General features: G+C 42.8%; 2 protein-coding genes across 4 annotated transcripts in view; one reads left to right on the plus strand and one right to left on the minus strand.

The window, feature by feature from the left end:
- slc4a1ap (solute carrier family 4 member 1 adaptor protein) overlaps positions 1-5077 on the minus strand; it is a 149723-nt gene extending 144646 nt beyond the window's left edge. The window contains exon 1 of the mRNA XM_060849116.1: positions 4988-5077. Within this exon, the coding sequence (XP_060705099.1) occupies positions 4988-5042 (55 nt within the window). The 5' untranslated portion in view covers positions 5043-5077. The remainder of the gene's footprint in view (positions 1-4987) is intronic.
- A 58-nt stretch (positions 5078-5135) lies between these two features.
- supt7l (SPT7 like, STAGA complex subunit gamma) overlaps positions 5136-16720 on the plus strand; it is a 37800-nt gene continuing 26215 nt past the window's right edge. Inside the window, exons 1-2 of one of the 3 annotated variants that reach the window (XM_060849132.1) lie at positions 5136-5580; positions 8294-8417. The gene's annotated coding sequence lies outside the window, so the exon portion shown is untranslated. The remainder of the gene's footprint in view (positions 5581-8293; positions 8418-16720) is intronic. The other 2 variants (XM_060849123.1, XM_060849140.1) reach the window with 2 other exon arrangements.

Genomic DNA, 16720 nt, shown 5'->3' on the forward strand with positions numbered 1-16720 from the left:
TGGATTTCAGCAAGGCGTTTGGTAACGTTCCCCACCGTACGCTCATGCACAAAATATGGAGGCATGGGATTGAGGGGGATTTAATGGTTTGGATCAGAAATTGACTAGCTGAAAGAGGACAAACGGTCGTGGTTGATGGAAAATATTCATCCTGGATTTGTTACTAGTGGTGTAGCACAAGGACCTGATTTGGGGCCACTGCTGTTTGTCATTTTTATAAATGAACTGGATGGGGGCATTGAAGGATAGGTTAGTAAATGTGCAGATGACACGAAGGTCAGTAGAATTGTAGGTAGTGACGAAGGATGTTGTAGGTTACAGAGGGATGTAGATAAGCTGCACAGCTGGGCTGAGAGGTGACAAATGGAGTTTAATACAGAAATGTATGAGGTGATTCACTGTGGAAAGAGTAACAGGAATAAACAGTACTGGGCTAATGGTAAGATTCTTGGTAGTGTAGATGAGGATAGAAATCGCAGTGTCTATGCACATAGATCCTTGAAAGTTGCCATCCAGGTTGATAGAGTTGTTAAGAAGGCATACGGTGTGCTAGGTTTTATTTGTAGAGAGATCAGGTTTCAGAACCATGAGGTCATGCTGCAGCTGTACAAAACTCTAGTGTGGCCACACTTGGAGTATTGCGTACAGTTCTGGTCACCACATTATCGGATGGATGTGGAAGCTTTGAAAAGGAGACGAGATTTACCAGGATGTTGCCTGGTATGGAGGAAAGGTCTTACGAGGAAAGGCTGAGGGATGTAAGGCTGAGAGGAGAAGGTTGAGAGATAACTGAATTGAGACATATAAGATAATCAGAGGGTTAGATAGGGTGGACAGTGAGAGCCTTTTTCCTCGGATGGCGATGGCTAGCACGAGGGCCTTAAATTGAGGGGTAATAGATATAGGACAGATGTCAAAGGTAATAGTGGTGTGGAATGCACTGCCTGCTACAGTAGTAGACTCGCCAACTTTTAAGGACATTTAAATGGCCATTGGATAGGCATGTGGACGAGGTTTGAATAGTGTAGGTTAAATGGGCTGAGGACCAGTTCCACTGGTCGCAACATTGAGGGCCGAAGGGCCTGTACTGTGCTGTAATGTTCTATGTTCTATGAGAAGGTGCTGGAAAAACTGAATGACCTGAAGATGGATAAATAACCTGGACCAGATGGACTACATCCCAGAGTTCTAAAGGAGATAGCTGAAGGGATAATAGAGGCATTAGTGGCAATCTTTCAGGAATAACTAGAATCAGGAAGGGTCCAGGTGACTGGAAAATCGCTAACGTAACACCCTTGTTTAAAAAGGAGTAAGGCAGAAGATGGAAAATTACAGACCAATTGGCCTAACCTTGGTCATGGTTAAGATCCTGAATCCATTATGAAGGATGAGATTTCTGAATACTTGGAAGTGTACAGTAAAACAGGGCAGAGACAACATGGTTTCATCCAGGATAGGTCATGCTTGACAAATCTGCAGGAATTCTTTGAGAAAGTAATGAGCAAATTAGACCAATGAGAACCAACGGATATTATCTATCTGGACTTCAAGAAGCTTTGACAAGGTGCCACACAGGAGGCCACTAAGAAAGATAAGAGCCCATGGCGTTGGAGGCAAGGTGCAAGCATGCATAGAACCTTGGCTATCTGACAGAAAGCAGAGAAATGGGATAAAAGGGTCCTTCTCAGGATGGTAGCCAGTGATTAGTGATGTTCTGCAAGGCTGGGTTTTGGGTCAACAATGTTTTGTTTATACATTAACGATCTAGATGAAAGAACTGAGGGCATCATGGCTAAACTTGCAGATGATACAAAGATAGGTAGACGAACAGGTAGCATTGAGTTGGAAGGATTCAGACAGGTTAGGAGAGTGGGCAAAGGAGTGGCAGATGGAGTACAATGTGGCAACAAAGAACAAAGAAAATTTACAGCCCAGGAACAGGCCTTTCGGCCTTCCAAGTCTGTACCGATCCAAATCCACTGTCTAAACCTTTTGCCCAATTCCTAAAATCCTTCTGCTCCCCACCTACTCATGCATCTATCCAGATGCACCTTAAGTGAATCTACCGTGCCTGCCTCTACCACCTCTGTTCCAGGCACCTACCACCCTCTGTGTAAAGTACTTTCTGCAGGTATCCCCCTTACACCTTTCTCCTCTCACCTTGAAAGCATGACCTCTTGCTATGAAAACCCTCACGAAAATGCTTATCTCTATCCACCCTGTTTATACCCTTCATGATTTTGTAGACCTCAATCAGGTTCCCCATCAATTTCCTTTTTTCTAATGAAAACAATCCTGACCTACTCAACCTCTCTTCATAGCCAGCACCTTCAATATCAGGCAACATCCTCATAAACCTTCTCTGCACCCTGCCAAAAAGATGTGGATGCTTTGGAGAATGTGGTGAGCAGAACCGTACACAGTATTCTAAATACGGCTGAACCAAAGCCTTGTACACTTTTAAAATGACCTGCCAGCTCTTGTACTCAATACCCCGTCCGATGAAGGCAAGCATACTATATGCCTTCTTGACCACTCTATCCACCTGTGCAGCGACCTTCAGGGTACAATGGACCTGAACTCCTAGATCATTTTGCTCATCAACTTTTCCCAAGGCTCCTCCATTTACAGTATAGTTCACTCTGGAATTAGACCTTCCAAAAGGCATCACCTCACATTTGCCTAGACTGAAATCCATCTGCCATTTCTTCGCCCAATGCCCCAGTCTATCTATATTCTCCCGTATTCGTTGACAGTCTCCTATGCTTTTTGCTACTCCACCGATCTTTATGTCAACTGTAAACTTACTAATCAGACCACCAATGCCCTCTTCTGGATCATTTATGTAAATCACAAACAATAGTGGCCCCAGCACTGATCCCTGTAGAACACCACTGATCTCCTTTCTCCATTTGAGAAACTCCCTTCAACTACTACTCTCTGTCTCCTGTTGGTCAACCACATCTTTATCCACCTAGCTAGAACACTCTGCACACAATGTGACTTCACTTTCTCCACTAGTTTACCATGGGGAACCTTATCAAACACCTTACTAAAGTCCATGTATATGACATCTACAGCCCTTCCTTCATCTATCAACTTGGTCACTTCATCTACTAAGTTGGTAAGGCACAATCGCCCTGCACAAAACCATGTTGCCTATCACTGATAAGTCCATTCTCTTCCAAATATAAATAGATCCTATCCCCCAGTACTTTCTGCAGCAACTTTCCCACAATTGATGTCATGCTCATTGGTCTGTAGTTACCTGGAATATCCATACTATCCTTCTTGTACAGGGGGACAACATTAGCAACTCTCCAGTCCTCTGGCATTTCACCTGTGTTTAAGGATGCTACAAGTAGGGATGTATTTGTGAGGCTTGGGTCAGGCCACTTTTGGAGTATTGCGTGCAGTTTTGGGCCCTAAATCTCACAAAGAATGTACTGGCCCTGGTGCATGTTCAGAGGAGGTTGGATGACACAACTTGATGGAATTTTGGGGGTGGGGGGTGGGTGAATAATCTAATTGAAACTTACAGAATACTGAATGGAAAGAGTGGATGTTGGAAAGATGTAGGAGAGACTAGGACCCAAGGGCACAAAACCATGTAAAGGGAAGACCTTTTAGGACAGAGATAGGGAGAAACTTCTTCAGCCAGAAAATGGTGAGTGTATGGAATTTACTGCCACAGAAGGCTGTGGAAGCCACGTCGTTGAGTATACTCAAGATGGAGATAAATAGGTTCTTGATTGTAAAGGGGATCAGAGGTTACGGAGAAATGCAGGAGAATGCTTTGAGAAACTTATCAGCCATGATTGAATGGCAGAGCAGATGCAATGGGCTGAATGGCCTAATTTCTGCTCCTATGTCTTATGGTCTTCTGACCTGTCTAATCTCTCTCTTCCGAGGCATGCCCTCATGACTATTTTCTTGCATTCCATGTTGTAGGTCTGAGGTTATTATATAGTCCAATATTGGATCCACTAACCAGGAAACAAAGGTATGGGTGGTACTTGTTGAAGCAGGTGGTTGAGATGCTCAAAGTTCTGCCACATGCACTGACCTCCATCTGGGACTGACCGAGACACTAAAAGTTTGGCTCCTTTGCAAGTGGTTACTTACACAATTTGGACTTTAGCGATAAATTCTGGCAAGTCAGAGAGAGGCTTTACCTCTGTCTTGAAGAAGGGTCACTGGATCAGAAATTTTAACTCTTGGTTTCTCTCACCAGATGCTGACAGACCTGCTGAGACTTTCCAGCAATTTCTGTTTGTGTTTCAGATTTTCAGCATCCATGGTATTTTTTTTTCCCTGTTGTTTAGTACTTTTCTCTGCCCTAATGGTAGCGTATTGCCACAATGAAGGTTGTACAGGAGATCTTGTGAGAGGCAAGCAGACTCAACATGATATCCCAATGCAACTGACTCCAACCAGTGACGAACAACATAAATGGCTGGAAAAATTTATCAGGTCTGGCAGCAACCCTGGTGAGAAGTCAGAGTTAATGTTTCAGGTAGAGTGACCCTTTCTCAAAACCGTTCTGAAGAAGGGTCACTCACTTGACCTTAAACATTAACTCTGATTTCTCTCCACAGATGCTGCCTGGCCTGCTGAGCTTTTCCAGCAATTTCTACTCCTATCGCTGATTTACAGCATCCTCAGCTCTTTAGGCGTTGAATGCAGCCAGTGCCTTAATATTGTCCTGAAAGAGGACACTGATACTAGGCTGCCCTACCCTTCCAGTGGGTTTTGCAGAATCTTGTTCCAAATACAAGGCATAGGCGGGGAGTGTGATGGGTTGAAACCCTCCCTTAAAAAAGAAATTGTGGGTCTACCTACATCACATGGACTGCAGTAGTTCTGGAAGACAACTTACCACCTTCACCTTCAGAATTATTAGGAACAGGTAATACACCTTGGGCTAGCCAGCCACGTCCACCTCTTGTGAGTGAATTAAAAATAAAACAACGTGATGAATGTTTACCTCCTGCTGCTGCTGCTGCCGCTACCGGCTCCTCCATCCCTGGGGCCTCCGCCATAGCAACATCCCTCCCCCGACCTCTTCCGGTTGTCTCCAGAACATTGGTTCCGGCCCGAGAGATTTTTCTAAAAAAAAACAAAACATCGGCGTAAAGGGCCTTCCCTCCGCAGCGAGCGGAACTCGCTCCAACTCTCCACTTCATTCCCGATCCATCATATTTCACATTCATGGGGACTTTGTAATCGTCGGTGCGGGGCAGGAGCGAAAAGTAACCCGGAAATAAAACCCGGATTTTAACCCGGCGCGATTTATAATGCCCCCGGGAGGGATGGGGGGATCATTTCAATGTGAATAAGGTTTAAGACGTATTTAAAGAATATGTAATTTCGGTCGAGCGGTAGAGTCGGGAGTGAAGTTCCGGGGGAAGAGAATCAGTGTGGGACCGTCTCTAAGGAGCAGGGAGAAGGTAGAGCTGACTCTAACTCCTTATAATGTTACTGTGAGATTAAACAACTCCAGGATTTGTGTCCAGCTTCCATCAAGTCTGATTCTGTAACCAATTCGAGGAATACATCAGCAAAGGACACAAATACCAGGTCAGAGCACAGGAGATATCACCCTTAATCTCATGGTTAGATTGTCTGAACTCTTTCTTCTACCTACTCCCTCCCCCGCCCCCTTCACTACTCTGGGCCACTTCTGGGAGTCATTCATTCCACAGCACCAAGAAAATAAGGCCCTCATCACATATCTAGGAGGATTTCCTTTCCTTTTCTTTTCTTTTGGATACCTTCTCCCCACCCACCCAAATTAAACACTCCCAGGCACTTACAGGAGTCATTCACTCCACAGCATCCAGGAGATACCTTCCATCAGAGACTGGGCACTGGACTCGAAATGTTAACTTTTTCTCTCTCAACTCTTGCGTTTCTCCAACCTTTTTTCTGTTTTCTTTTTATGCTTTGGAAATCCGGCAGCCAAAGTTCTTTTTTGTGGAACTAGGGAGGATGATCAGGGAGTCCGTTTCAGAAGGTTACTGGGAGTCAGTCAATGGCCTTCTGCTGACGCTGGTTAGAGTTGAAATTAAGAGGGACAGCTGGTGCTTGAGGGAATGTGTATGTGAGCATGTGTATCTTAGGAGTTGTAACTATAGAAATGTTGCACATGGTTTTGAAGGTCAGAACAAAGACTCTTGAGGTTGATTACTTAGATTTCTGTAAGAACTAGGAAAATATGCAAGATATTGTGAAAGTGACTGTGACATTCAAAACTTTGTGGAACTGGAGGATCTAGACTGACACTAGAAAAGTTTTCTCTTGAGTGATGAAACAGGGAATTGAGGTTCCACAACAGTGATAAAGTGATCCTACCAAGATAGGGGAGGAAAAAAACCTTGAAAACAAAACATATGATAGATAATATGTCTCATGAGTCATGCCAATATATTATCCCCTACACCATGAGCACTTTCTGATGTGGTGTCTTGTAAGAATTTGGTTAGGCCACACTTAAAAGTATTCTTTTCAGTTCTATTTGCCACATTACAGGAAGGGTGTGGGGGCTTTAGAGAGGGTGCAGAATGATGCTAGGATGTTGTCTGGATTAGAAAGTATGACCTATAAGGAGAGGCTAGAAAAACATGGGTTGTTTTTCTGGATCGGTGGAAGCAGAGGGGAAACTTGATAGGTCACATGCTGCTGAGTTTCTCTACAACATTCTGTTTTTATATTTCAAATTTGCACCATCCAAAGTTCTTTGTTTTGTGAAAGCAGTGGGGGTGATCAGGGAGTGGCTTTCAGAGGTCAGAATCTTTTTCTCAGAGTTGAAAAGGTCTAGTACAAAAGGGCATACATTTAAGGTGAAGGTGAAAAGTTCAAAGGAGATGTGAATGGCATTTTTTTTTCACACAGAGAATGATAGGAGTCTGGAATGCACTGCCAGGGATGTGCCAGTTTAAGAGACGGTTAGATAAGCACATGAATTTGCAAGGAATGGAGAGAAATGGACCAAGGGCAGGCAGAAGGGAATAGTTTAATTTGGCGTCATGTTTGGCACAACTTCATGGCCTGAAGGGCTTGTTCCTGTGCTGTTCTGTATTCTATCTTACCAAATGCCTTCTGGAAATCCAAATACAGAACAGTCATCAATTCTCTTTTACCTCCAGCCTCTTCAAAAAACTCTAAGTTTGCTAAGTTGATTTTTCTTTCACGCAACCATGTTGAATCTGCCTGATTATGTTGATTTTATTTTAAAAGTACCCTGAAATAACAACCATAATAGCTTCTCAAGCCTTCCTGTGAAAAATATTAAGTAAACCAGCATGTAGTTTCCTGATTCCTTTCTCACATTTAGAATATATTATATTTAGTTATTTTCTAATCTAATGGAAACTTCCCTAAATCAAGGGAGTTTTGGAAAAATAAAACCAAAGTATCAACTATCTCACGAGCCACTCCTTTTAAGACTAGGTTGAAGTTCATCAGAACCTGTAACTTGTCAATCTGTAACTTCAACAATTTGCTGTATATTGCTTCCCTGTTGATTGTATTTCCTATAGTTCCTATATTGCTTCTGTTTCCTGATTTGCAGCTATTTTCATGATATTTTTTATGTCCTCTATTAAGATTGTTGCAAAATATCAGTTCAGTTCATTTGTCATCTTCTTATTTTCCATTATTGATCTGGCAGATTAACTTTCCTTTTTGAATATCTATTAAAAACTTTTGCTACCTGTTTTAGTATTTCTAGCTCATTTTCTCTTGTCTAATTTTGCCTCCTTATTAATCCTTTTGTGAATCTCTTGCTGTTTTTTATATTCTGTCTAGTTTTCTGATCTGCTTGTATCTTTGCCCAAATATATGCTCTTTTTGAAGTTTTAATATTAATCTTTAAATCACAGATGGTAAGTGCACCCCTTAGAATTTTTCTCTCTCAGTGGAATGATTGATTGAAACTGGGCAAGCTATATATGTGGCAAGCAGGAAGTGAATTAAAAACTGACGTACAGACATTTTTGAGGGAGCTGAAAGAGGGTGCCTTTGATTTTGACAATCTTACTCTCAGGGAAAGCATTGGCTTGTCAATTGGTGATAAATAACGAGTAGAGACCTGTAGATGTGGAATTTTCTGACAAACGTGGGGAGATAAAACACTAGAAGATCAGAACCAGATAGCCGTTTGTCTCTGGAGCCAGTAACATCTTTACTGATCTTTGATACAACTCAAGATACCTGTCTTTGACCTGAATTCCATAATAATTTGGTTCACAAAAATCAACTGTTCTAAGATTTAAATGGACATTTTACCCAGAACCCACTGCCATCTGTGAAACTTTAGTCCAAATGTCTCCTAACATGGAAGGAAAGATGTTGGAAGATGGCAAAATGGTCAGTGGTGTTAAGGATATTGGAGAGAACATGAAAAAGAACAGCAGGTAAGAGAATTTCTAGTACTTTCTGCTTCAGTTTCACCAGAATGGACCAGGATGATTAAAAACTTGAAAAATGGGTTCCTTTTTTCAAACAAAAGGTCCAAACAAGGAAGATCTTTAATATGTAATAAATTTAAACAATCCAGATAGACTGTCAAAGTGCAGGTTCTTAATCATGGGGCCAAGGGCAGTATATGGTTCTACAGAATACAATGCTATGTTCTCCAAACAAGAGATGCAAAAAAGTTGTGGATTATAATTGATGCTGGACAGGCTATGATTTAAATGAGATGCTGCAATAGACATTCTTAAGGAATAGGCAAAAATGAGGAATGCAGATATTGGAGATTAGTGTTGAGAGTGTGGTGCTGGACAAATGTAGGAAGGTCCTGATGAAGATTCTGTTTCTTGAATGCTGTCTGACCTGCTGTGCTTTTCCAGCACCACACTCTCGAGTCTTAAGGAATACTCTGTGGCCTTAGCTATTTACAGTCTGTTGTAATGGTTTTGATGAAAGACAGGGAGCAATGCATCTAAGTTTGTTATGATATAAATCTAGATGAGAATGTAAACTATGAAGAGGAAACAACAAGGATGCCAAGAAATAAAGACATCTGTGAGTAGCAGATGCCAAAACACGGTGGCAAAGTGTGAGGTTATTCCCATCACCTGTAAGAATAGAAAGGAAGAATATATTTGAAAGGTGTGGAACTTGTAAATGATGATGGTCAGAGGGATTCAGCATACTTATGGGTCTAGGTTGTGCTTCGGCAGGTCGGTGTGGACTTGTTGGGCCGAAGGGCTGTTTCCACACTGAAAGTAATCTAATCTAATCTTGTCAAAGGACCACAGAAAGTAATTAGGAAATTGACCTCAATTGCAAAGGGATTGGATTAAAGAAATAAAGAAGTCTTGCTCCAATTGTGTGACATTTTGTGAGACCACACCAAGGATATATTGTGCAGGTTAAATTTCCGTATTTAAGGAAGATTATCCTTGCATTAGATGCAATACAATCACGGTTCATCAGATTGTTTCCTTGGGTAAGTGAGTTGAATTATGATAAGCTGAGTAATGTGGGTCTTTCTTCTCTGGGTCTAATTTTAATTTCATTGAAACATCAAACTTCTGAAGAGGCTTAACAGGTTAGATACTGAGGTTGATACCCACAATTGGGGAATCCAGAAGTCGGGTGCATGTTCTCAGGGTAAGAGTGTAATCGTTTAAGTCTGAGATGGCAGAAATTAATTCACCTAAAGGGTTTTTATAGTTTTGGAATTCTCTACTCATACTAGAGTTCACCCTTACATGTATTTAAGACTCAGATACACAGAGGTTTGCTCTCTCAGGAGTTCAAGGTACATGGGTAGCTGGCGGAAAAGTGGAATTGAACCTCAAAATCAGTCAGGTTCATATTGAACTGTGGGGCCAGGCTCCATGCATCTTCTGCTCTTATTCACACTGTATTTCTTATCTTAAGTTCCAGTTGCAACACACCCTTGTCAACACTGTGCAATTTAGGGGCTGAGCTTTCAGCAGGTCACCATTTGTATCCCTTAATATTTTTTCCAGTTCCCTCTGCAGTCACTTGTTCAGATGCCCGAAGCTGCAATGGTGAAAGTTCCTCTCAAGCTCCTCTTGCTATTTGCATTGGTTCAGTCACAAGAGGCATGAAAGACATTTCTTTGTTGGTCAGCTGATGTGTGAGGACTGTAAATGCCTTCAAGCATTGGTCTTTGTGAGTCCTGTAGGTATCATCACAGAATCTCTTAGGATGTTTTCTGCAGATGAAATTGTGTACAATAGTGTGATGATGCTCTGACCTTTAGAAGTTATTTTATCTCCGTTCTTTTTGAAGAGCGGTTGTGAGGCAGAGGTGCCCAGCAGTCTGCCTGAACCGCAAGAGTAAACCGTATGTGAGGCCTTGCGTTTTTTTGTAATAGCATAACTGGGTGTGGCCAAGGGTCTACAATCAGGACTTCTGGGTTTTGAGATTCTGCTTTAAGCAGAGGCTATTGCAGTCTCAATAAAGTTGAGTTTCAGTGAACATCTCCTGGCTGTCACGCTCTCTGTTCTTCTCTTAATGTTTTTTTAACCCAGGATTGAAGAACTGCATGTGAGAATCTTAGTTTGCTGTTTTTTGGAGGGTGGTGGGGTGGAGGAAGGGAGCGGTGATGTTTATGCGATGTCATGACATTGGAACAGTCAATGAGCAATTGTTTGACCAGTCACTTTGCATCTGGAACAGACGCTTTTTAAATGTGACAAGTGTTCTTAATGAGAAAATGTGCCTCTTTCAGGCTGTGATATCAAGGTCTGTACAGTCCTCTGGGTGAACAAAGAAAATCTCTATTGTCCTGTACTAATTACTTTTAAATCCTCTGATTTTGACCTCTCTGCTAAAGAAAATATGTCCTTCCGATCCACACTGTCTAGGCTGCGTAATCATTTTTATATACCTCTCCAATGCAATCATTTCCTTCATATAACGAAAGAGTCAGAACTATGTGCCATTCTTTGGCTGTTACCTAATGAGTTTTTGATAATTCTCGTGTAACCATCCTGTTTCATTATCTGTCTTGGCTAATAAAGGAAAGTTTATTATATGCCTTCTTAACCACCTTAACTACCAGTCCTACTCACTTTTGAGATGTATGGACATATGCTCCAAGATCCTTATGTCCATTTACAATTTATCGGAATCACACCATTTATTTTGTCACCCTTTACCTTGTTTGTCTTCCACAAGTACATTATCTGCCACTTCTAAATTGAATTCCATTTACCATCTGACCAGTTCATGGATAACTTACTGCTGTTTCCAAGGGCAGGAGGATTAGTAACCAGAAGACAAAGCAGCAGAGGGGAGTGAGAAATTTCCTTACCAAGTATGTCACTATGATCTGAGATCAAAAAGAAGATCGGATAAATACATTCGGGGGGAAAAGCATTGTAGGCTTATGGGGAGAGAAAAGTGAGTGTAAGAATAATCAAATAGCTTTTAAAATCCCAGCACAGTCACAATAGTCCAGGTTGTGTGTATTTTCTAATTCTGTAATTGGCTCTGGCCCCTGTATTTAATGCACCTTATCAAGTCGCTGTATTGTGAATCCGTTAACACTTCAGTCATATAGCAGGATGGCTCAGGAAATTACCTTCTTCAGGGAAGCTGGGTGTTGAATTAAATAAACTCTTATTAATTATCATCTCTGTTGGAGGCCTTTTCAAACTCCAAACCACAGGGAGTAAAAGAGCTCGAAATTTGCTGTTTCTGGTCTTTAAACAAACTTTGAAAATTCAGTTGAGAAGGGATACACCTGGGCAGCAGGGCTTGCTGGGTTTTGGTCAGGCTTTTCTTGCTCTGAAATGTGCATTCACAAAGATAGGCCTCGTGAATGCATGTTTGTGTCCCTCTTTATCTGTTCCATGTATTTGGGCAGGGTTGTGGTGGCAGAGCTGGCATTTATTGCTCATCGTTAAGTCTCCCTGAGAACACAGTGATGGTGCTCTTGGTTGAATCTTGATCGTCCCTTTGGTAAGATGAGAGCTCATCATTGTGTTCAGCAGGAATTTCGAAATTCTTTCCCTGCATTGATGAAGGAATCGTGCTGCGCCTCTAAATCATGGCACTACTTCTCTTTTTTTTAAGGGATAGAGGTTGCATGGGAGGGCAGTCCTGCAACTAATTTTGGTGAGTTACTGCAGTGAACGTTGTATATCAACAATACTGCAGGGACACCACTCTTCTAGAGAGTATTGATTTTGGGTGCAGTGGATAGGCACTGATCAAAGAAATCCCTTGGCCTTTGCTGCTGTTGAGCTAAATGTTATATCCATACAAATTTTTAATAATTTAAAATATTGGAAATACTCAGCAATTCAGGCAAAGTCTATGTTGAGAAGTAGACTTCAGGGCATTGATGAACTTGCAGTTTTTAACTGCTGAGCATTTCCAGTGCTTCCGGTTTTTATTTTAGGTTTCTAACACCTGTTGTATTTGCTTTATTTCCATGCAACAATTCAGGGAGACACTCAAATATGGTACTAAGGGCATTAAGGATTGATGCCTTCTCTATTTCATTTGGCTGTACTGCCTCCCACTGTGTGTCAATGACAAGAGAAGGGAATATTGCAGAATAAGAGAGTACTGCTGCTGGCTCACCAGAGAAGTTGCACACCAGTTCTACTGCAAAAAGCGTACTCATCAGTGTGCTGATCAAAGAAAATGATGACGTAGTGTTAATGTCACTAGAAAACAAATCCAGAGGGCCAAATAAATGCTCTGGGGACCTAGGTTCAAATGCCAACATAGCAGCTGGCTGTATTTGAATTAAATTAGTGAAACTGGATTTAAACACTAGTCTGATGGCAACCTTTGTCAATTGTTGTAAAAACCCATCTGGTCCACCAATTCCCAATAAGGAAGGAAATCTGCTATCCTTATGTGCCTACGTTTGAGTTCATATCCATAAAAATGTGGTTGACTCTTCAATGTTCTTTGAAATAGTCCAGCAAATCAGTTTGTCAAATTTATGGCTCTGTTGTCACAAAACCTATAAAAGGAAATGAAACCACACAAACTGTTGGTATTGATACAGGAACTGGAAATGGCAATGGCTTTGCCAGCTCTGGAATTTTTCTGCAAATTTCTGTTTACGATCATCTGGTGGAGAGCTGGCCCATGACTGATCAAACATTGGCCTGAGTTCGTTATACTTGCAGAATTGTACTTTATAATGCCCCAAACACCACCATCACAATCCCTCTGTATTTCTGTTTCACTGACAGGACAGACACTCTGCAAGTGGCAGCACAATGGTAAACAGTTGAAAGAACACTGCCCTCTGTGTCCTGAGCATTTACCCTGTCTCTGAGTCTCATGAAGCCTCATAGTGTCAAGTTAAACATGGGCAACTAAATCTCCTACTGATCACCATTTAGCAACCTCCTCTCAGCTGTTCTGTGAGTACTCTGTGTTGGACATCAGTCAGAGGATGCAATGAAAGTGACAACGACTCAGAATGTACTCACAATTGGGGACTTCAATATTCATCACTGAGTGGCTCGGTTGCATTACGACTGACCATGCAGATCATAAAGCTGCATTACCTAGCTGCTAGACTGATGATGTGATAGGTAGTGAGGGAACCAAAAAGACATAAAGGCCTTGACCTCGTGCTCATCAATCTAGCTTTTGCAGACATATCGTGTTAGATTGTCTGGTGGTCATTCTTACCAGTTCTAGTACACACTAAGTCCCATCTTCATCATATTTTGTGGTGCTAGCACTGTTTTAAATAGAGTAGATTTTAAACAGATCTAGCAACTCAAAACAGTGCATCCAAAGGTCATCAGCTGCAGCAGAAATTGCTATAGTTTGCAATTTCATGGGTCGACGTTTTCCCCACTTTACCATCACCATCAGCCAAAGGATCAAACCAGGTCAAATGTGAATATGAGCGCTGAACTCCAGAGACAAAGTGAGAGTGATGGTATCAAGGGTTGTTGCAGGCTGCAGTGTGACATAGACAGGATGCAGAGCTGGGCTGAGAAATGGCAGATGGAGTTCAACCTGGATAAATGCGAAGTGATGCATTTTGGAAGGTTGAATTTGAACGCTGAATATAGGATTCAAGACAGGATTCTTGGCAGTGTGGAGGAACAGAGGGATCTGGGTGTGCAAGTACATATATCCCTCAAAGTTGACACTCAAGTGTTAAGAAAGCATATGATGTTTTGATTTTCATTAACAGGGGGATCAAGTTTAAGAGCCATGAGGTTTTGCTACAGCTCTACAAGTCCCTGATGAGACCACATTTGGAATATTATGTCCAGTTCTGGTCACCATACTATAGGAAAGATAGAGGCTTTGGAGAGGGTGCAAAGAAGGTTTACCAGATGCTGTCTGGACTGGAGGGCTTGGCTTATGAAGGAAGTTTGAATAAGCCTGGACTTTTCTCTCTGGAGAGAACGAGAAAGAGAAGAGACCTGATCAAGGTATACAAGGTAATGAGAGAAATAGATCGAGTCAATAGCCAGAGACTTTTCCCCAGGGCAGGATTGACTGGTAAGAGGGGTTGTAGTTTTAAGATATTAGGAGAAAGGTAAAGAAGAAATGATGTCAGAGGTAGGTTCTTTATGCAGAGAGTTGTGAATGATGGAATGCATTGCCAGCGGTGGTGGTGGAAGCAGAGTCAATCGGGACATTTAAGCGACTGCTGGACATGCACATGGATAGCAGTGAATTGAGGAGTGAGTAGGTTAAGTTATTATATTTTACATTAGGATCAAATCTCGGCACAACATTGTGGGCCAAAGAGCCTGTTCTGTGCTGTACTTTTCTATGTTCTATGTGACTGCCCTTGACATCAAAACATTAGACTGAGTGTGACATCAAAGAACTCCAGCAAAACTGAAGAAAGGTTTCCGTTGATTAAAGTTATACATTGTACAAAGGAAGATCATTATGGTTGTTGCATATCACGCATCCCAGACCATCGCCAATAGTTCCTAAGGGTAGTGTCCTAGGCCCATTCATCTCTAACCACTTCAACAGCTTACCCTCCATCATTAGGTCAAAAGTGAGGATATTTGCTGAATCATCAGGATTATGCTGGAATACTCCCTGCTTGCCTGGATGAGTGCAGTGCTGAAAATGTGTTGCTGGTTAAAGCACAGCAGGTTAGGCAGCATCCAAGGAACAGGAAATTCGACGTTTCGGGCCAGAGCCCTTCATCAGGAATGAGGAGAGGGTGCCAGGCAGGCTAAGATAAAAGGTAGGGAGGAGGGACTTGGGGGAGAGGCGATGGAGATGTGATAGGTGGAAGGAGGTCAAGGTGAGGGTGATAGGCCGGAGTGGGGTGGGGGCGGAGAGGTCAGGAAGAGGATTGCAGGTTAGGAGGGCGGTGCTGAGTTCAAGGGAATCGACTGAGACAAGGTGGGGGGAGGGGAATTGAGGAAACTGGAGAAATCCGAGTTCATCCCTTGTGGCTGGAGGGTTCCCAGGCGGAAGATGAGGTGCTCTTCCTCCAACCATCGTGTTGTTATGTTCTGGCGATGGAGGAGTCCAAGGACCTGCATGTCTTCGGTGGAGTGGGAGGGAGAGTTAAAATGTTGAGCCACGGGATGATTGGGTTGGTTGGTTCGGGCGTCCCAGAGGCCATATCCGCCACAAATTCACCTGCACCTCCACTCACATCATCTATGGCATCCGCTGCACCCGATGTGGCCTCCTCTATATTGGGGAGACAGGCCGCCTACTTGCAGAACACTTCAGGGAACACCTGAAGAGCACCTCATCTTCCGCCTGGGAACCCTCCAGCCACAAGGGATGAACTCGGATTTCTCCAGTTTCCTCATTTCCCCTCCCCCCCACCTTGTCTCAGTCGATTCCCTTGAACTCAGCACCGCCCTCCTAACCTGCAATCCTCTTCCTGACCTCTCCGCCCCCACCCCACTCCGGCCTATCACCCTCACCTTGACCTCCTTCCACCTATCACATCTCCATCGCCTCTCCCCCAAGTCCCTCCTCCCTACCTTTTATCTTAGCCTGCCTGGCATCCTCTCCTCATTCCTGATGAAGGGCTCTGGCCCGAAACGTCGAATTTCCTGTTCCTTGGATGCTGCCTAACCTGCTGTGCTTTAACCAGCAACACATTTTCAGCTCTGATCTCCAGCATCTGCAGACCTCACTTTTTACTGGATGAGTGCAGTTCCAACAACACCCTAGAAGCTTGACACCATCTAGGACAAAACAGCCCATTTGATTGACACAACATTCACAAGCATCCACTCCCTCCACCACTGATGCTCCGTAGCAGCAGTGTATACTATCTACAGGAGGCACAACAGAAATTCACCAAAGATCCTTTGACACCACCTTCCAAACCCACGACCACTTTCATCTAGAAGGACAAGGGTAGCAGATATGTGGGAATACCACCGCCACCTTCATATTCCCCTCAATACCACTCACCATATTGACTTGGAAATGCGTTAGAGTCTAGATTAGAGTGGTGCTGGAAAAGCACAGCAGTCAGGCAGCATTTGAGGAGCAGAGAAAACAATGTTTTAGGCGAAAGCCCTCCCTATTCCTGATGAAGGGCTTTTGCCCAAAACATTTATTTTTTTTCTGCTCCTTAGATGCTGCCTGACCTGCTGTGTTTTTCCAGCACCATTCTAATCTTGATTCTTAATCTCCAGCATCTGCGATACCCACTTCCACCTTGGAAATATATTGCCATTACTTCACTATCACTGGGTCAAAATCCTGGAATTCTCTCCCTAATGGCATTGTGGATCAACCC

Source organism: Hemiscyllium ocellatum, chromosome 3, assembly GCF_020745735.1.
Source record: "Hemiscyllium ocellatum isolate sHemOce1 chromosome 3, sHemOce1.pat.X.cur, whole genome shotgun sequence".
Lineage (NCBI taxonomy): Eukaryota > Metazoa > Chordata > Chondrichthyes > Orectolobiformes > Hemiscylliidae > Hemiscyllium > Hemiscyllium ocellatum.